The 20,166-nt window shown below is 43.6% G+C and overlaps 2 protein-coding genes across 2 annotated transcripts; both read right to left on the bottom strand.

Moving 5' to 3' along the window:
- Positions 1-14,485: 14,485 nt before the first annotated feature.
- Positions 14,486-16,956, bottom strand: mgst1.1 (microsomal glutathione S-transferase 1.1). The gene is made up of 4 exons (XM_053863286.1): positions 16,901-16,956; positions 16,232-16,376; positions 16,040-16,131; positions 14,486-15,012 (listed from the first exon to the last, which is right to left on the bottom strand). Exons 2-4 carry the CDS (start codon positions 16,337-16,339, stop codon positions 14,766-14,768), a joined length of 447 nt encoding a protein of 148 aa, XP_053719261.1. The 5' UTR covers positions 16,340-16,376; positions 16,901-16,956; the 3' UTR covers positions 14,486-14,765.
- A 676-nt stretch (positions 16,957-17,632) lies between these two features.
- On the bottom strand, positions 17,633-19,662 carry LOC128757639 (microsomal glutathione S-transferase 1-like). The gene is made up of 4 exons (XM_053863094.1): positions 19,622-19,662; positions 18,387-18,519; positions 18,084-18,181; positions 17,633-18,005 (listed from the first exon to the last, which is right to left on the bottom strand). Exons 2-4 carry the CDS (start codon positions 18,501-18,503, stop codon positions 17,759-17,761), a joined length of 462 nt encoding a protein of 153 aa, XP_053719069.1. The 5' UTR covers positions 18,504-18,519; positions 19,622-19,662; the 3' UTR covers positions 17,633-17,758.
- Positions 19,663-20,166: the final 504 nt, after the last annotated feature.

Genomic DNA, 20,166 nt, shown 5'->3' with positions numbered 1-20,166 from the left:
TTTCACAGTAGGAATAACCAATACAAAACATGTAATTTTTGCTATCCCTTGCGTGGGGTGTCGAAGGGGATCAAAACAGATCTTGCCGTCCATGTCACGCCCACTACACAAAATGCAAAATCTCACTCCAGTTTGGATGGCAGTCATTGTTGTTAGCGAGTAAAATCACCTGTAGGTAAAATGAAAACCTGGAGGTTAATCTGTTGATACATGCAACCAGCGTCGTGTGTGTCAGTTAGAACCAAAAATACATGACTTAAGAGCGAACAGTGAGGTGGCATCACAGTCGGTAGAGAGGAAGACGAGTAAGGCAGACATCACAGTGGCAAGTTTTAGCTCCTTAAACGTATCATTATTACTCAACAGGATGGTTGCACTTCCCCACTGTGGGACTAATAAAAGCCATCAAATCTAATTAAATCATTGAAATATATGATGTTGAAACCAAAGAATGATAAGCAATTGAACACACAGTGGGCGCAGGTGTCCGTCCCAGTCCATAGCTAGGACATATTTTCACCGATCAGGCGTCTTAAGGGTGTGATAAGTCGATTGTCAGCCTGGTGTTGCGTGCATCAGCTGAAACCTCATTGGTTAAACTGTGTGTATTTGATGGTTTGGAACAAAAACCATCCCGGCCGGGATTGGCCACCCCTCTTGTCGTACATTCACTTATGCACATTCACATGAGCAGAGCACAAAAGAGACTTTTCTCCGGTTCTGGAGGATGTTTGTTATTGGTTGTAACAATTGTCCACAACACTGCTGTGGAAGAACAGCTCAATGTTGTGAGGTCACCACCAAACTCCCTGCCCCCTCAAAAGAGAACCGAACTCCATGGGGACATAAAACGGCCTAGGGGCAAAGCGGACATGACCCGGCCCACTGGGTGCAAACACAGCGTTTGATTCTGGGCTTGTTTGGGTGTTAAGCAGAAAAAAAAGATGGTTAAAAAGGATCAGAGCTCAAGTTTAGACAGATAGTTTAGGAGGCCTGAGACCAGGACAACGTGAAGGAAAAGATGAGGCTCATGGAGGTGGGAATTCAGGACATGACAAGTACATAGCAGAATAAATAATGTCAACCTCTGATACGCTGACCATAAACATTGCCACTTTTTTGATACCTGACTAGGTTCAAATACGAAGATTGGAGCATTCCATTTCAGAGCAAAACCAAGGTAGGAGAGTAAGAGTGAATAACATGTTCTTCAGTTGTACAAGGGAATGACATCAGAAAACCAAGTAAAAAAGGTACACACTGTAAACAAGGACAACCACTTCCATCCTTCCAGCCCAAAACACAAATTCCAGATGTCACTGTTACATTTTTTTCATGTTTTATTTCTCCCTATTTACATCAAACAGAGGTCAATATTTGAATCAACATTGCGAAGCGGCTGCGAGCTCCCATGCACAATATTGTGTTGCATTTGGCAGAAAAGCACTTTTGCGTACACTTGTCCTTTTTGCTAGCATGTCATTCACAAAGATTCAGGTACGAGTTGACATCATTGAGACTATTTATAGATCTGTTTGAACAAAAGTGCTGCCCATCTGACAACCCTTAGCTTAATACCTGCTCGTTGCTTTGGGCCTGCACATAAATCCCTGTAAGCAGCACTTTCTGTTTTCCGTCATCCTTTAACAGCTCAGCATTTCTTTTCATGTTTCCAACTTTATCCACACGAGCACTCTGGAATCTGTTTAAATCTCCAGAGGAGAGGATTATGGCCTCATTATTCCACACGATCATGGGGTAATGATGACCAGACAGAAGCAAACCTCTATCTGGGATGTTACCTTTTTTTTTTTTTTAAATATAATCTCCAACATGAGATTTTGCGACCAGAAGCAGGACAGGAAGCATTTATTTATTTATTATTGTGGATCTGCGCTTTTGTCATTATTTCTGCAGCTTGCTTCAGGATAGCAACTTGCAATAGTGCGGCTGCTTTTGCTTGTCGATCATGCTAAACAAAAAACACGATGGCGACGGAGTTTTTTTTTTTTTTTTTTTTCCAAACTTGAAAACTGTGTCAAGTTTGCAAAACCTGTTTTTTGCAGGTTTTGTATGTAGGTGTCAACAGTGTTTATAGCATAATTTTCGCATGTCTGCAGTAACTCATAAGCAACAGACGGAGGGATAAGCACGACAAACACACAATGAATCCGGTGTGGCTGCATTTAACTACAAAAACTAGCTATCAAAACCCATCGCACATTTCAGAGATGAACTCCTTCAGAAAGTGCTTCAGCTGAACAAGGAAAGTCAGCCGTAGCCAAATTCAGTTTTTTTTCTTCTTCATATATTTGTTTTTCTGTCTTCCCCTTGTTAGCCAAATTCGCCGGCAGGTCAAAACCTATGGCAGGCTGAGGTTTCCCCCTGCAGCGGCGTGGTAGTCCCTCCCTTATGGCATCCCTGACATGCCCACAGCTGCATGAGCAATGTTGTCTTGACAGATCCCCCCACTCCATTCTCACAATCTGATCTGTCAAGACGGCTGGCAACACAACTAACACACTGACATCATTCCCTACTCAGTCCTGGAGAGGATTTGTCTACGCCTCCTCTGCTGGGAGAAATGCGGCAAAGATCACACGTTAAAGCTGCAATAATAATCAGTTGCATCAGCGTAACACCTGCTGTCATGACATCATCTATCAGTTATGTCGAACCAAAGTTTGCTGTCCTGAGGAGAGAAGTGTCTGCTGGTGATAAATTAACTGGGGAAAAAGGAAGGAAAACAACAATATATTTTTAACCCACAAGACAACAGGTGCTCATTGGAGTGATTTAATTCGTATTGTGGCGTTTCTGTCGTGCAGGCGCCGACATGGCGTCTCCACGCTCGTCACACCTGGCCCCATAACTCTCTTGGAATGGTTAAGGTCAACGTCAGTTGAGCATTGAGAACTTTATTTTGACTCAAGGAACTACGGTGCATCACTTTAAGTATTTCTAACTTACAACCCATGTCTCTGACTATTTTTTTTTCATTGTTAACCTTTTCTTCAGTGACTAATTACTATTGCCTGTTGTTTTGCAGAATTTGGTTTCAGGACCACAATGCATCACACGGAAAACAGGATGGGGAACAGCAGGAAAGAAAAACATTGGGGGGCAGGCACAAAAAGACAGACACAGCAGTGGAAAACTAGTCCCTTCCACAGAGGCGGTCGACGCCCCTTCCTGTATCCAGAGCTACTTGGGTTCAAACCTGCATGTAGCTCCCTGGACTGTCAAGAAGCGGAGTGTGCTGTTAGTCATGGTTAATTCCACGAGGTCCAGAAGAAATGGAGGTGAAGTGGAATTCATCTCAGGAGTCATTTAGGAGGAGGTAAAGACACAAACTGAGGGGGCGATAGGCCCCTCACATACTGTAGATGTATGCGCTGGGATGACAGGGCTGTCACTGCCTGATCTGGTCCAGAAATTCTGGTGTTGGAACAGGAAACTGTGCACGTTTTACCAACTGACGTTTACTGGTGAGCACATGCGCACATGGTTACATACGTTTTTTTTACTTCTTAAAATATTTGCTTTTACTCAAAATAGTCTAGATTTAGAAATTGTACTTTTTTTTTTTGTTGTTTTTTTTTTAATCCAACAACATAAACAAACTCAAGCACCACACCACGGTAGACATAAACCTCGTTCAGGGGCAGAAGTGCTCACTCCTGCTCCTGTTAAATCTATGTGAAACAAAGTATGTACGTATAGCAATAGGCAATACATTGCGCAGGTCAAATGTATTGGAGGAGCTTGAAATGTTTATGATTCAATCCTGCTGGATTAAAAAAAAAAAAAAGAATATCGGACACTAACATACAATTTCTAAATCTACACTATTTTAAGTAAAAAAAAAAACTTTATCACCTTTATCACCTTTATAACCATGTACGCATGTGCTTTCCAGTAAACGTCACTTGGTAAAGCATGAGCAATTTCCGTAGGACCACATGAGGCAGGTGGACCAGATCAGGCGGTGACAAGGATTAACATTGAATGTAGGATGGTTGTGGCAACATAGTGTCCTGCTATAGCTTCAGATGCTAGCCATGTTTAGGAGATGGGCAGCACAAACTAGTTCCAATCTTTGCACTAAAACCTTGCACAAAATATGAACCAACCTTGAGCCAGAAGTGCTAAACAACAGCTGACATCCAAGTGAATAACTATTCTACCCCTGGCACGATAAGATCACTGACCAAGGAAACAGGCCCCTGGAGAGGTTAGTTTGCATACGAGGCCAGAGAGATTCTTTATGGAAACAGAGAACTCGGAGGGCGGCTTGGGCGAGTCCTACGCTTGACACCACACCTGGCACCCATTAATGTGATGAGGTATCTTCAGGTGTTCTGATTTATCTCGTGAAATTTCTTTTGCTCAGCAGAGCAGGTAACCACAGAGAGCAGCCAGGAGACAACTCAGTGTCAAGATCATAAACATGCCAGATGAGAGACAGCCAGAAAGAGAGGGGGTTAATGAGGACAGTGAGGGGACAACTTGAAGAGTGTCACCGTGCCATGATCAGCGAGGCTTCGCTGCATACAGTCGCATTGAATGATGCTCGGTGAGGATTTCATTTCTTGTCTGCAGACGGGGAATTGAAGTGCGTCGCCAACAACCTGATGAAGAAGCGTTCAGATCGCCTCGATAATTACCCAGATTCACAGTCAGACCGCGTGCTAAAAATAGCTCCTTTTAAACTTCAGACTTTCTACACCTAATTAGTTTCCTGCTGACAACAACACACGTCGTCATCTATTATCATCTGTGAATTCAGGGGAAAATAAAAGTGTTCAAGTGCGATTCTAATGTAATATTCATGTCATTTTGAAGGCTGCTTATTCTCGCCGCTGACTTCTGACCTTAGAGCTGATAAGCAAGCTTCCATTTCCTTGACAGAAACTCCCCCATCCATCTATTATTAATTTGGTTCCTCATAATGAAAGCGTTCACATCTTACCAAAATGGGGCTAATTGATTAGAATTTAATTAGCCGCCCTGCAGGATATTGATCTTTCTCCCACAGAACTCATTTAGTCCGAGGAGGCTGCCTGGAGGGCCTTCGTAAAGCAGCAGACCATCCAGTCGCCGCCGTGTCTATCCTTCAGGTTTGCTCCCGTGTTTGTCCTTCACAGCTCTCGACAACTAAAAAGTCAAAGGCTGTGGTTTTGTTTTGTGCACTACCTCTGAAAGATTACTATGACAGCATCACTACCGGAGCTTTGGTCACGAAGGCAGTGATAGTCTTTAAGCACGTCGGCATTGACCAAGGTGAAGCTTCCTCATCACTCAGGCAGTGACTCATCAGTAGGTCTGTGAAGGTTTGTTTCAATGGACTTATGAACGTGTCGAAATCATCCCCAAAATCTAGGTAATTCTAGAACAGGTCTAGCCAAGCCGCGGCTCTTCACCAAGTGAGCCACTGAACTGGCTGCGGTTTTGGACAAGTTGCTATATAGATGATTGTTTACACAGGAAATAAGATGAAAAAGTAAGAGCTTTTCCAGTGAAATGCCTGGATATTGTTCAAAAACGTTGACTTGTGGTTAACTTTGAATCATAAACAATAAACCGGGGGGTGTTTGGAGCACGTTCAATGTGAGTCACGGTCCTAAGACTTGGACCGTCGTCAGATCCATGATCAACATGATTTACATGACTTAGTTCCACGTTTCACTTTGTCATTCCCTGAGCTAAACATATGGCATGTGTTTCACCTATTATTCATTGTTGATCGTGGTGAACTCTAATTCAATGGAGTGAAGATGAGACTGTCCAGTCTGCAGCGTCACTCACACACACACACACACACACACACACACACACACACACACACACACACAGACCGGGGCGACGAGGCACGTAAAAAAAACATATAAGTAAAATAAATGGCGCACACATTTCTATTTACGCCGCTTGATTTTTGAGGAGGATCAAGGTAAAATGTATGATTTAAAAAAATACATTCACCAGAGACGTAGACCGGACGCGAACCAGCAACCTTGTGACACACAGGGATGTGCTTTAACCACCATACCGCCACGAAGTCACGTGACCAGCTGCTCAGGAGCGTCTTACTGCCTTACATATTTGTAGCATGTGGCTCTTTTCAGCAACACAGTAAAACAATGTGGCTCTTAGCCTCTGACTGGTTGGCCGATGATGTGTCCTATATAAATAAAGGAGACGCCACCAGGAGCCAGGAGTTACTGCAACAATCAGTTACACGTGAATGAACAAAGTCTTCAGTATACGCAGTATTATACACATTATCTCTGTGGCCTCTTGCCACATGGAAGGTTTGAGCGTCTTTCATCCAGTGACTTTTGTAGTCACTGGTTAAAGGTGAAGAAGAGAGTGCAGGCCGGGTGGAACAGCTCAAGACTGCAATATCAGAGTATCAAGACACAGAGGTGGCAAAGAAGAAGATACTCATGGCTGGAAAGGACAAGATTAGTAGCAGCAAGTTTGAGTTTGGATGCAAGGGGAGGAGAGATGGTATCCATGTTGGATTAAGAATGTGAGAAATGGAGACACCAGGAAGAAGAGAGGAAGACTACCAGCGTAAGACAGGTTGAGGTGAAGGATGCCAAACTCGTAGTGGCAACCCTGATGCGTCAGTGTCCCAGCCATCTCCTCAAATGACTCAGGAAATGATAGTCCTGAAGCACACGGTGCCGAGGATAGATCTGGTACCAGGGGCGCGACGACAACGGCAGCAGATATTCTGACGGAACACGTCAGACACACAGTCTTTGTTGAAGCGGCGGCTAATTTAAGAGCTTCACATTAATCCCTCTCTAACTCAGAAATAGCTGGTGACTGATGAGGCTGGACATTAGACAATAAGTCTCTGGCGAAAATCATCATCACATGTAGCCCGCCTTTTTTTTTTTTTTTTTATCTGAAAGGAACCAGGGGATGAAAAATTGGCGGCTGAACTTCTCCACAGCTCCCACTCAGCTGCCACCAGTGTGGAGTGCCTGACAAGCATAAATTATGTTAATAGATTTTAATAAAAAACACTTTATTCCAAAGGTTTCGGTACTTTGAAATGTCAAGATGATCTAGTGCGCTACCTGGAGAGAATTCTGAAGCTTAAGTTAGAGCACTAAAATATTAAAACAAGGAATCGTGATCCCTTGTGAGGGATGGCGGCGCGTGATGAAAAATGGAGAAAGCACCAGAGAGTCTCGCAGGTGGAGTTCTCAACATTTATTAATTGATCTGAGGGCAAAATCTACTCCGCCATTATGGCTCGGCATAATGAAGAAGATATGAGACAGATTTGGGAATATTCTAATGAAAGAACGCCTGTATCATTCTTTTTTTGGCAATTTCATTTGGTAATTTACAATCACACTGCCCTTGTTATCTAAAACAGCAAAAGTGTAATTAAGTGAGAAATGGGGCTTTTGTGTTTAGCGCCGTGATTAGTAATGGCGGTCTATTGAGCGGCGGAATTATCAGAAAATTGTTCTCATGAATACAAAAAACATACTGTTTTGTGTGCGTCCTCCCCCACACACACGCGCACACACATTGGAAAAGTAATGATGCTGAGACTGTAAATTATCCACTGCTGGTTGTTAATTGAACAGTTCCATTGTTGCCGCGACAGACTGTCGATTGATGGGCTATCGGCGCTTCCCGTTGCCCGAGGACCGCGAGCCGGCCGGCCCGGCTGCGGTCTAGATCCCTGCCTATATTTGGCAACAACAAAAACATAATGGCGGAACAGGCGTCCGAATGACCCAAAACGTCATGAGTAAGCGAGAAAATGCAATAAAGGAGCGCCAGGAAATCTTTGGGAAGGGATCTAAAACGCCACCGTGTTCAATTACAGGGTGCAAGAGGATAAATCAATATCATTTAAATTGCTTATGGTAATCGCCGGCGTTCCAATCACCAGGATCAGCAATGTGCTGACCCAGTCATGCTCGGATTGAAACACATGAACATGGATTTTTGTTCATATTCACCCGACTGGAAAACAACATTTTTGTTGGCTGGGGCTTTGTTGTTTATTTATGTTGCTCCAAGAGGTGTGAACGCACCAGGAGTCATTCTTGACAACCGGAAGCTAATGGCCAGCTCTAGGTCCCTTTAGCGGAAAGAACATTAACATGATAGTTGGGCTCCTAAAAGGTCCTTAAGTATACAATCGCTATAAACCTTTTAAGGATATGACTGTCTACCAATTTTGAGGCTAATCCTTTTCTGGAGTCTAGTGTCCATTCTCATCGTCTCACCTGTCCAGAACACGGCATCTAGGTTGGATCACCTCGACTGACTTCCCATGACGCAGAGTAGCAACGAGTGTACTACTAGTTTCTCACGTGGCTGAGCTCCCATCTTGGTTCCACTTGCATTGCAATGCGTCACAGTTCATCTTTCCCACAGCTGATCACATCAACACTGGTGAATAAGACCTGTCCCATAAGCGTGTCAGGGGTTAGGGTTAAGCCATGGGAAGCCACTCCCTTTGCTCTCTGTCCTCACCCATGTCACATGGTCTGCATGGCACCTCAAATTATCATGCTGCGTTTTCACCTCCTAGATGGCACCATGACTAAAGCACAGTGCCTTATAAGGTGCTACAGACTCGGAGTCTCAAACTGATCCACAGATGGGCTGCGGTGGGCGTGGGTTTTTGTTCCAACCCTCCAAGCACACATAGGTGAACCAACCAGGTGTCAGGGGAAACAAACAGCACCACACTGACATCAACTGATCACAGGCATCAGACACTGGATTGGTTGAAACAAAAACCTGCACCCACCGTGGCCCTGAGAGGACCAGTTTCACACCATTGCTATAGACAAAGTGCCACCGAATTCTTCATTTGATGTTACATTTCCTCCTCATTTTTTAATTTATTTTATCCAATCGCAACTGCCTGATGGGACGTGATCGCCACCTGCTGGGTGAAAGTAGGTCGCCATATTTCCTTCCTGGAAGCATCATGTGCGTATATAGGCCATTGAAAACCTATGCGTCTACATGCAGTGCGGATGGCTGACGTGACTTAAAATATTGGTATTTAACGCCTTCGGAGTGAGAATAAGTTCCACTTCCCCTGAAACACACAGTCATTCCATTTTTGACACTTGCCACTGAGAAAAGAAGTGTCAATGTAAAGCAGATTGTTCAGTCGGTCCCTGATAGGCAAAGTGGATTTGGTAGTATTTAAAAAATAAAATGCCATTTGTAGATGTTGTCCAAGGAAAGACAAACTTGCTTTGATACCATAAACATAAAGACATTTATCGTGGAGGTTCAAAGTTGCAGCCTTTTGTATGACGCAAAACATTCCCGCTTACAAAGGCACTAACACGAGGAAGGACAAGCCGAGGGCTGAAAGTGCTGAAAAGGTGATTAAAAGAGGGCAAGCATGTGACACATGGGTGAGACTGGCCGAATAACCTTTTCCTGATCGTTGCTATAAAGCCCCACAGTGAACGGCTCTGAAACACCCTTGGTGGGACAGAGTGTCGGCTGAGTGTAGCCACAACTTCAACGTTAATGCAACCCAGACTTTGGAACCAAATGGTCAAGGAGATTCTGCTCACCTACAAAGTCTGTGACCATAGTTGAGAGTGGAAATACAGATCAGATCAGCTGGTTCTGCACCAGAACTGACAGAAAGTGTGGGAGATCTGAAGCTGATCTCACTGTCCAAGCATCCCGTGTTCCCCAGGAAACAAATGTGGGGTGATGAGGACCTACAACGTTTAAGTTAAATTTTTGTCTTGACTGTAATTTCAATGAACCCCCCCGCCGAGTTTCGAAAGGAAATAAGTAAAAAGTAAAGAATCTGTGGCCCCAAAATGTCCACCCGGTGGCATCCGTTTGATTCTGGCTTCTCCCCAGCAGCCATGAATCTCATCTCCTCTACCTGTTCATTAAATTCTCCCAAAGCTTTGAGTGGCTGTTGTAAGATATAAATATCAGATTCACCTGGGCGCCGGCGTGCCGTGTGACTTTGAAGTTGTACCTAATTAAGCGTCTGTACAGTTAAAGAGGCGAACAATGAGGCGGCGGGCCGATCCTGAGATGACAGCTAATGAAACACAGCCACAAAGCAGAGAGAACAAACGCACAGGGGTAAGATCTTCAACTGGAGACGGGAGCGACTCTCATCAGGATCGAGGACAGACACTGCTCTGAGAGCTGTGTGTGTGTGTGTGTTCCTGAAGTATATTGGAATTAATAACACTCATCCGGAAGTGGCTTCATCCCAGAGGGAACAGTCTATTGATGGTGGCTAGTAAAGCCTCAGTTTTCCTCTTGACAAAGCAGATACACAGGCAACCGTGACTCAAGCAATGATAGAATCAAGAAGTTGCTTTTGCTTCAGTTTTGCCAACACCCACTCAGACAAGCCTGGACTTATCGTAAATATCTATATGTGTAGGACACACATGAACATTGATGCACCTCCACCAAGAAACTCTTTTTTTTGTTGTTAAATCTGCAAATATTGACCTATTTTAGCATTTTAAATTTGATTGACCGTAATGTGCTCAATCAAACAGAAGGTGGCAGTAGTATTACGATGTGTCCACACCATATACAGCCGGTTGGGTTGCGCTACTGCCAAGCCAGACAAGTGAGTGATGAATCCAAAGTGACACTACAGAACAGACGACCGTTCGTAAAGTTTCATCCATTCTGAGTAAATCTGCTTGTAAGCAGATGAACTAACCCACCAACAGGTCCAAAACAATGCTGCATCAACGAACCTCTCTGCTGCATTAGGCACAGTTCGTCACCTCAATATGACTGACAGATTACACAGGTAGGCAGAACTTTCTGGTGCTTTTGCTTCAGTTGGCATTGACAAGATTGCGAGTATAGTGTTGTAGTTGGGCATAAAGACCCATCTTAAAATAGGGGTTTCTCAGAGGCCCATAGTTGGGTCACCATCGATTCAGTATCGACAGGACGTCGCTCCCAACAACTAACTAACCCCAGCAGAAGCCCAAGTAGATCTGATCTCTTTCGTCAATCGTGCTTCTTTTGTTGTCGATGTTTATCTGTTTACTTGAGGGTATGAGTTTAAACTTTAGTTCATTTTAAATAAATAAAAAAAGCTCCATAGTGGAACAAGAAACCAATCTGGTGTCAACACTGTGAATGAGAAGCAGAGAACTTCAACACCACAGTGGCCTGGGAACAAATTGTTTTAGACAGCTCCAATCGTACAAATAATAGGCTCGTACCACTTTCCACCTAGACTCATATTTCCTCTTAAAAGTGTACTACTCGTAGGTGGTACAATAAATATGAATTGTGTGCCACTCATAACTTAGACTCTTTAAAAAGCCCTCTTGAGGCCTCTTGAGTAAATGTGTTTGTCACACCTTTTTTCTGGCCCATCCTCACTCCCATGGCATCATACATTGATATTGGGAAAGTGGACTTTTGAGTACTATATTGACGACAAAGGCAGCCTTCAGCGTTGTTTTGTTGACACAGAGGCATTTCAATGCACGGAGGCTGTGGATCGCGCACGGGGGGTTGTTGCATGTATGGTGAAAGGAGTGCCATCCCAGGGCTTCCCGAACCGCAACCTTTTACATGGCACACTGCACACAGCATGGTTGTGCAGCACAAGGCAGAACCAAAAAACTCATGCGTCAACGTGCAACGCTGTCTTTGTCGTCAGCATAGACGCAACCATCGACAAGATATTACGCCATGGGAGTGAGGATGGGCTAGAAAAAAACACTTTCACTTATATACTTACTGGCAAAGTTTGAAATCAGTGGTTCTTATCCTGTGTTTGGTCGGACCCTAGGGGTTCGATGAGTCGGCTCAGGGTTTCGGCGGAGACACTCATATCAGAAGTGGTCTCTCAAAGCAGAAGTCACACTGTCACACTGTTGGTTTTGTTCTTTGAACAAGGTGATGTTCATGCATGGTTCATTTTGTCCACCTGTAAAAAAAACATATACAGTGGCACCTTGGTTTTCGGCACCGTCCTGGAGTTTGAACAAAAATTTCAAGATTTTTTTGCTTTGGATCTCAAACGAAAATCCAGAACCCGTACGCCCCCCAAAAAAGCCAGAAAAAAACATAACATGCGCGGACCAATCAGCTGACCCACGACATGCTTTGTTATTGTGTATAACGCAGCCTCTGTATGCAGACGTGTCCCGTTAGCTACATTTACTGACTGTTTCTTCTTCATATTGAGGTGTGAAACCTTTCCTGTCTCCACACTGGACCGTGGTAGAGTGTCACAGGGGAGGTGCTCGCTCTCCACACCTCCGAGGCTCCACTCCAGGGTTTGATGTCCTGTTGTGGGCTGGAGCTGGGACAGGGATGAGGCGAGTCTGGGACAGAGCTAAGTTACTTGGTTTATGACTTTGTCACAGCCAAACTGCACAGAAGCGCACATTCAGAGCTGGACACGCACCGGGCACCTCTTCACTTCTGGAGAGACGTCACTCACTCGGCAACCCCTCCCACATGCAGCGGCCACACACATAGAGGAACAGCGCACCTGCAGCAGACACTCTACATTCACTCCTACAAAAGCCTATTTAAGTTGTTGCCCATGCAACAAAGTAGTTTTTAGAAACAAAGAGTTTTGGAAAATGAGCTCCACGTAGCTACAGCAGAATCCTTTGCAAAGCACGAGGCCTCCTGAAGCAGGGGGTTGTAATGTCTCAGCTTGTATTTCATTCTCATGAAAACAATTTTGGGTGACATCTTTGAGTCTTTTGTGATGGAACACAGTTATAATCGAGGCAGCGACGTGATCCTCACCCGCTGTTTGGTCCAGGATATTCGTGAGCGCTCCTGGGCGTGTCCAGGGTTGTTAGTTAACGTCACCGGGATGCTCCCATCTCCACCCAGGAGGAAATTACGGGGCCCGTACCAGGACCCTGGAGGGCCGAGCGCCTCCAACAAATGAGCTCCCATAAAAACTCCTACAGGGACACAACACAATGCAGACAAGCAGCCGGCCAAAGCAGCTTCATGGTTATCCCCCCCACCATTTACAGAGGCCACCCATGGGTTTCACTGCGGCGGATCTCTGCCAGTCACCTTCATAGTGCAGCGAGAGGCATTCATCAAGCCTCTGACAAACCCAAAACAAGTCGGTGGAAGTTTGCTCCAGAGAACAAGTGGGAGTCACACGTCGCTGCAGCGGAAAGCAAATTGCTTCAATCACATCCAAGCGGCGTACGTTGTGTGGATTGAATTGAACCGCGCAGCTCTTGCCTGGGACTGAAAGGAAAGGAGCATAGTGGGACATGCGGTGGAATGTTTCTCAGCAAAGCTAATGAAGTTAATTGCTGGAGCTGCGGCGCTTTTATGAGCTGCACCTGGTCCATAAATGGGGCCGAGTGCGCAGGAGCTGTTGCGGTTGAAAAGGTCTCCCTCTAGTGGACGAGTCCGGTATCTCAGCGATGAAGCCGCGCACCGTTTTCGCCTGTTTATCACTCTGCAGCACATTATTGCAAATTAGTCGCGCTAATCTAATATTTTATTACGCTTCTATCGGTGGAAGGATATGAAAAAAAAGCTGATAAAATGAAAGTAATGTGAAGTCTGAGCGTTCTGCTGTCATTCACTCTTAATTACATATTCGTGCCGTAAATGCGAGACTTTATCACTGAGAACCAAAGAGTCGCTTCGGAGTTTTATGAGTTCATTCGAAGGGGTGGCGTTTATTTATGGCAGGTTCAGTTCTTTTTCTGCTCATCCCTCATGTTTCAAAGTCTCACTGGTTGTGTGTGTGTGTGTTACAATTGAGGGGGGGAAAATCATCAATTGTTGTGAATAGTCAGTTCAAAATTCGCAGTACAGTGATTGTTTAGAACCTAATTCCATGCTGTGTCACAAGCAGAGCTTTATTGTAGAATGGACACTACTTTCACCCCCCATCTACAAGAGCAGATGGTAAAAAAAAACTATTCAAAAATATTTCTGATGCATTTGATGACCCTAAAACCGGTAAAAATAAAGTGGATATATTTGGAGGCATGTCATGACTTACACCAGGAATGTCAACCTGGCCACCAAAGGGCAGCAGTGGGTGTTAACCAATCTGAAGGCTGTGGTCAGTCGATCAGCCTGGTGCTGTTTGTTTCAGCTGACAACCTTTTGGTCAGCAGATCAGCATGAGACCCCTGACATATGAATGTTTGCGTTTCATATTGTAGCATTTAACACCAACTTTTGATTCTGTTATCTCTCAACGTGCCTTGAACTTTTCCCTTTTTCTTTCTCTGTTTGTTTTTTGTGTTCTTTTGTTTGTCATTTTATTTCGAAGCAGCAATTCTGCAAAGAGAGATGCTTCTAGAAAAAAAAGAGAAAAAAAAACCATCCAGATTATAAGGTCAAGTTTTGTGTGGAGTTCATTTCATCTTATTATACCCTGAATTAATTTTTAAATATACAGTCTTACAGTCTTAGTACAATCTTAGATAATAACAATAGTGATTGTTTAGTATTTATTGCATTTATTTGCGCTATTTGTCCTCTGAGTAGAAATTCACCATCATACAAGAAAAAAAAAATGATATTGTCTTTTTTTCAGTTTTTTTGGGGGGGAAGAGAGGTAGGATTGTTTTCATTCCTCAACTGGTGGTTGAAACAAATTTCACAAGTGTTTATGGGAAGTGACTTGATGCCGGAACAGAACTAATATCTTTCATACTGGTCTTCCTCAAATAAAGGCAACTTTGATTTTGTGTGTTCCACACGATATTCAGTCAAAAGCTCCTGAGTTGGTTTCAGAGGAGGAGCACAGAGCCCAGGACCCTGAAGGCCATGTGGACAGTGACCAACAGGCCAACCATGAAGCCCAAAGCCCGGCACGGCTGCGGGAAAGCGAGGATGTAGGCGAAGGTGTGAAAGATGCGAGCGCCAGCAAAGATCCGGTAGTGAAGCAGAGCGGTGGAGAGCTCAGGTCCGGTCAGAGCATAGAGGAAGCCCACTGCCAGGAAGGGGATGACGTTCTCCAGGTCATTCAGGTGACACCTGGACAGAAGAAGGTACCATGACAGCCCAAATCCAAAGCCGAGCATTTTAGCAGGCAGAACACAGCCGATCATTGAGTGCAATTTTTATGAGCCGGGAGAGCCCAGAGCGAAGAGTGATATTTACCTTGTAAAATATTTAATTTGAGAAATATCAGAGGCCTTGAAGATGTAATCGTTGAGAAAACTGCAGGTATGAGCGAGTTATTGAATCTCAGGAGAGATTTCTTTTTTTTTTTTGCCTACCTGCTCTTGAAATTAATTGAAGAATGTTTCACAGAAAAGCGCCGCTAAACTGCCGCAATTCATGAAAACTTTTTCAACACAAGCAGTGGAAGACCAGGGAAGGTCGAGTGTTCGCTTCAATCTTATTCACTTCAAACTGTTTTTAAAAAATCTAAATTAAATTTGAGAGATTAGTGTTGTTCATCATTTTCCTTGGAATTTATTTCTTGGCTTCCATTCTTCTGTTTTCTTAACCTCTCTTATTATCCGTATTTTTAAAATCATTTTGCTATTAATCAACTGTATTTCTGAGCTAATTTTGAAAAAAAAAAATTGATGCTTGTATTTCTTTTTATGCATTTATTTTCATGAATTTCAATTTTCTTTCATCATATATCAATTTCTGGATATATATACGTTCTTTTAAAGTTTTGTCAAATCACTATCAAGCAGTAGTAGTAGTAGTACATTTTACTTAAATATACTTAAATAATGTTATGATAACATTATTTTTTTAGATATATATTGTGCCCTGTTTTTAATCTTGTTTGTGTTTAATTATTTCCTACAATTTTGCTAATTCTGTTTTGAACAGCCAACAGGAAAAACAGCTTCTAAAGTACACAAAAGTATGATCCGTAATGACTCCACAAACAGATATCAATAAGGTTATTAACACTCAAATAACAAAATACGAGCTCAGAAATAAACTTCACTGCACTACACTGTGCACGCTGTAATAGAAATAAGTGGATAAATCTAATATTTGTGAGCCAAATAAAATGAAGGTGTAAAACGTTTACCTGCGCACACGTTCTACAGCAGGATCCACACGCACCAGCGCTTTGTCGAGGATGGGGGAAACTAACTTGCTGTCTTCTAAGTTTGCGAAGACCTATGAGGACACATGAGACAGGAGATCAGCTGCACGCCAGGCGTCAGTATATTAAAAAAAAATTCCAGGGCGTCGTGGCATTTGTGAGTGAAAGCAGCACCTTCCTTGTCAAACGAAAGTAGGAGGTCAAGGGTGACATCAGCATCATCTTCAAGATGACAATGATGGCGTACGTGGTGAAGGCTCGGAGGATTTCGCTGTCCATCATGGCGCTGAGTGTTGACACGCTTGCTGCTGAGGAGTCGCTGGAGAACCACAGAGACACATGTGATGCACTTAAGATGTCAGCCAAACATCACATCACCTCCTTCAAAAGGAAGTGAGGTCACCACGTTTTTTTTTTTTTTTTTTAACTGGCAAGACGTCTTTTTTAATGTTTGCCTTGTTCATTCAATTTTTCAGGATAGCGAGCTCTCAACTGTACGGTGGAGTCATTGAGTCGCTCCACATCCCTTCCCCCAGCAGCTCCCCATAGATCCATAAGAAATCAAGTTCAAGAAAAGCTGTTTACTTTAAATGTTTTCATGCTTTTTCCACAAAAATGCAACAAGATTAATCCCAAATACATGGGCTGATAAAGCACTGAGTTAGAAGAGTAAAGTCTGTCCAACTAGATGAATCATTCACTTATGCAAGAGATACTTAGAGCGAGTGGCAACTTACAAAACAAAGCAAAATCGTATCAGAGATTAAGCTGCAGCACAAAGTTATAGACAAACGTTTGTGTCAGAGAATGTGTTTCAGAAGAGCAGCAGGAAACAGCACTCACCTTTGTCTTTGCCCTTTCTCCCACTTCTGCAGCCCTTGATAACCAGCCGCTTCACTGTCTGGAATTGTCCCTGCAGTTATGTAACTAAAGGGAGGGAACTGGCCTCACTTAGATCCTTCAACTGTCACCTACATAGTGAGACGTTTTTTTTTATTTAATAACAGGATTCACTGGTAACTCATTAACAAAGAGGTTGAAGGTTCATTCAGGCTGAGCTGAGAGGAAATGAGGAAACGTCTTTTGAACCTCAACAAACAAAAAAACAAGTTGTTGCCGTCTTCAAAATGAATTGAAACTTAATGCAAAGAAAACCTCATTGTCTCACATGACGCTATCTTATCATGGATGCAGTAGAAATTTGGAGTCCGACCTTTCTATTTCAACCCATACTTGGGTTCTCAGTTAAAGTTTTTCAGATTTCAAAATGTTTTTTCAAGTGCAATAGTCAATACTGTGCGATTCTTGCAAAACCTCGCCCTCCCTTTCTGACACGCTGTGTCAAATGAACACCCACTTCCTTGAACCGTTTTTAGCTGGCACCATGTACTGCAAGGACACACCCCCAACATGAGCTGCCAGTACTGGGAAGGTGGTTATTATCGTGAGGGAGCCCTGGACTTGTGCATTCCTATCAATGATCAGGGTGTTAGTTTTCTCTAGAAACAGTCATTGAATGTGAAGAAAACATCAGTTCGGTTGCTCTCTGCAACAGTAAGAAGAAAAAGGTACACATTTCTGTCGAAAGGTTTATTGAAAAGCCAGTTTCTAGTCAACGAAAGTAAAAATTAAACAATCGGGTGTGACAGTGCAAAAAGAACTCTGGCCGGAATGCGTGAAGCGTCAAGATCACCATTGGTCTTAGAGAACCAGGATGGTGCTCAGGACTCTGTAGGCCATGGAGAAGGTGGCCAGCAGCCCCACAATGAAGGACAGACCTCGGCAGGGTTGAGGGAAGGCACCGACGTACGAGATGGTGTGGAAGATGCGAGATCCGGCGAAGATACGGAAGTGCAGCAGAGCGGTGGAGAGTTCCGGCCCGGTCAGAGCATAGGAGAAGCCGATTAACACGAAGGGAATGATGTTCTCCATGTCGTTCAGGTGACATCTGAAGAACAAAAGAAGAAGACGCTCAGCCATCAAGACGATAGCTTTGACTGCTTTCCAACACAGGTCGCTATCTCACCTTCGCACACGCTCGACATCAGCATTGGGCTTCAACATCCTCTTCTTCTCCTCCTCAGACTTGCCACGTATTGCCACGTCTTCCTCATTTGCAAAAGCCTTCAGGAGAGAGAAAGATTGCTCTTTAGCACAACTTTCAATAAACAAGTCTTTGCATTCTCCTGCTCAGAACCTGTGAGGTCACAGTGCCACACACACGTGAGGCAGTTCAGTACTGGCCTTGTGTCTGTCATTCCCATCATTGGTGAGACATCTTAAAATCCTAAGCATCTCAGATGCATTGATATTTTTGGGGACGACTCGCCTTTCGGGTCATGCGGAAGTATGCAGTCAGTGGTGACATCAGCATCATCTTCACGACAACAATGGCGGCGTAGGTAGTGTACGCCATGAACACCTGATCTTCCAAGAGGCCGGCCATCTTTGTTGGTCTGTGTCTGCAAAGATAAAAAGGTAAATATGTTATAATAATGTTTGGTTGGGGAAGTTGATGCACACAATATGAAATGAAATGGTATAATTACGCAACATGAAAAAGAAGATAATTGTAATTACAACCCCCCAAAAATGAAATTTAAAACAATTGCACAAGTAAAATATCAAAGAATCATTTATAAATAAATAATTTAGGTTAAATGTGGAATTATTAAGTAACGCAAGACTTTCTTTAACTATTGGGGAGAAATAGGTAAAGTAGAAAACAGTTTTATTTATATGAAAGAGCTGCAGAACGGCCGAGCATTCACCAATAATTTGTGGAGTCTCGTTGATGTCTATGATTCTTTCGAATAAATAACTCCAAAGAATGACGCAACCAACTCCAGGACTTCAGGACGTGACTTGAAATGTTCGCCGTCAACGGTTGTCATAAGCCTGACTTATCTTTCAATCTCGCACCCAGAAAAAAACAAAAATACAGGATGCTTGTTCAAACGAATCCTGTTTTTTATTAGACTCATCAGTCTCCAAACCGTCTATTGACATAACTATCTGTCATGGCTTGGAGTCGCTTGCGTGCCATTTCAGGTGCTTGCTAATATACAGGTTGTGAAAAAAAACGGTCGTGATGTAGGGCAGAGATCAAGCGAGACAAAAAGATCAACGTTTCATGACAGAGACGCTTGAAAAACCCTTTTAAAAGCACATTTTGTCACCTTTCACCCTTGTTGAGTTAGTCTATTATTGGAGACTAATACAGACAGTTTATACTTTGCTGAGAAACTGAACTCAAACACCATGATTATGTGAGGAAGCAGATCGACTTTTAACCACAACTAAAATTATCCGAGTGCAAACTGTATCGCTGTCGGGCCTTTGTTTCTGGAGAACACTTTTCCACACTCACAGATTTTGTATTCCCGCACCTTCCCCAGCCCTCTCTGAACAACCACACACCCAAACGCAGGAAAAACAGAGCAAAGTTTAAAGAGCAAGTGAGTGCAAGAACAAGAAAAGTGGCCTCAGAAGTGTTACATTTACACGAATCAATGAGGACAGAGAATCTGTACTGTTTTAATTCAGGAGTGTGAGGCGACCTACCTCCGTGTGTGTGTCACAGCAGCGACTGGAAGCAGGCTGATCAAGAACTGTTTCGCTTGAACATTTGGAATGTAACCAGCTGTTATGTAATCGGTGGGAGGAACCTGGCCTAGTTTGACCCACATGTTGCACTGCTAAGATGTGAACCTATGAGCCAACACAAACGCTACCGTTGAGAGAAATGTGAGGACTAGGATTGATGTTTTTAGTATACGAAGAGCAAGGTGAGGATGGAGTGTGAGACTGAAAGACGGTGGTGAAGAAAGAGCTGAGCCAAAAGGCGCAGCTCTCTATTTGCAGTTCGATCTACGTCTCTGTCACAGGAGTTGATCGGTCACAGATAAGAGCAGATCTTTTGTTCGGTCTTTCTGTTGCAGGGTGGTTTTAAAGTCAGTGAGGCAGTTGTTGCTACTTCCTGCTGAATATATGGCTGTAAACGTACGTGTACTCCTGAAAACAAAAGCAGCTCTTGGTGGTGCCGCTCTCTGCTCTTCTCTCATCATGCCTCTGTCAACACTTCAGACTGCGACAGGACGTGAGGTGTA

The sequence above is a fragment of the Synchiropus splendidus genome, chromosome 4 (assembly GCF_027744825.2).
Source record: "Synchiropus splendidus isolate RoL2022-P1 chromosome 4, RoL_Sspl_1.0, whole genome shotgun sequence".
NCBI lineage: Eukaryota > Metazoa > Chordata > Actinopteri > Syngnathiformes > Callionymidae > Synchiropus > Synchiropus splendidus.
Note: the sequence above shows the minus strand (reverse complement) of the source record. Positions and strands in the feature narration are given on the sequence as shown.

Coding starts and splice junctions, on each gene's coding strand:
- mgst1.1 (XM_053863286.1), bottom strand. CDS start 16,339: ATGATGGACAGCGAAATCCTCCGAGCCTTCACCACGTACGCCATCATT. Junction 16,132..16,231: donor ACTTTCGTTTGACAAGGAAG/GTGCTGCTTTCA, acceptor GTGTCCTCATAG/GTCTTCGCAAACTTAGAAGA. Junction 15,013..16,039: donor GCTGTAGAACGTGTGCGCAG/GTAAACGTTTTA, acceptor TCTTCTGTCCAG/GTGTCACCTGAATGACCTGG.
- LOC128757639 (XM_053863094.1), bottom strand. CDS start 18,503: ATGGCCGGCCTCTTGGAAGATCAGGTGTTCATGGCGTACACTACCTAC. Junction 18,182..18,386: donor ACTTCCGCATGACCCGAAAG/GCGAGTCGTCCC, acceptor TCTCTCCTGAAG/GCTTTTGCAAATGAGGAAGA. Junction 18,006..18,083: donor GATGTCGAGCGTGTGCGAAG/GTGAGATAGCGA, acceptor TTTGTTCTTCAG/ATGTCACCTGAACGACATGG.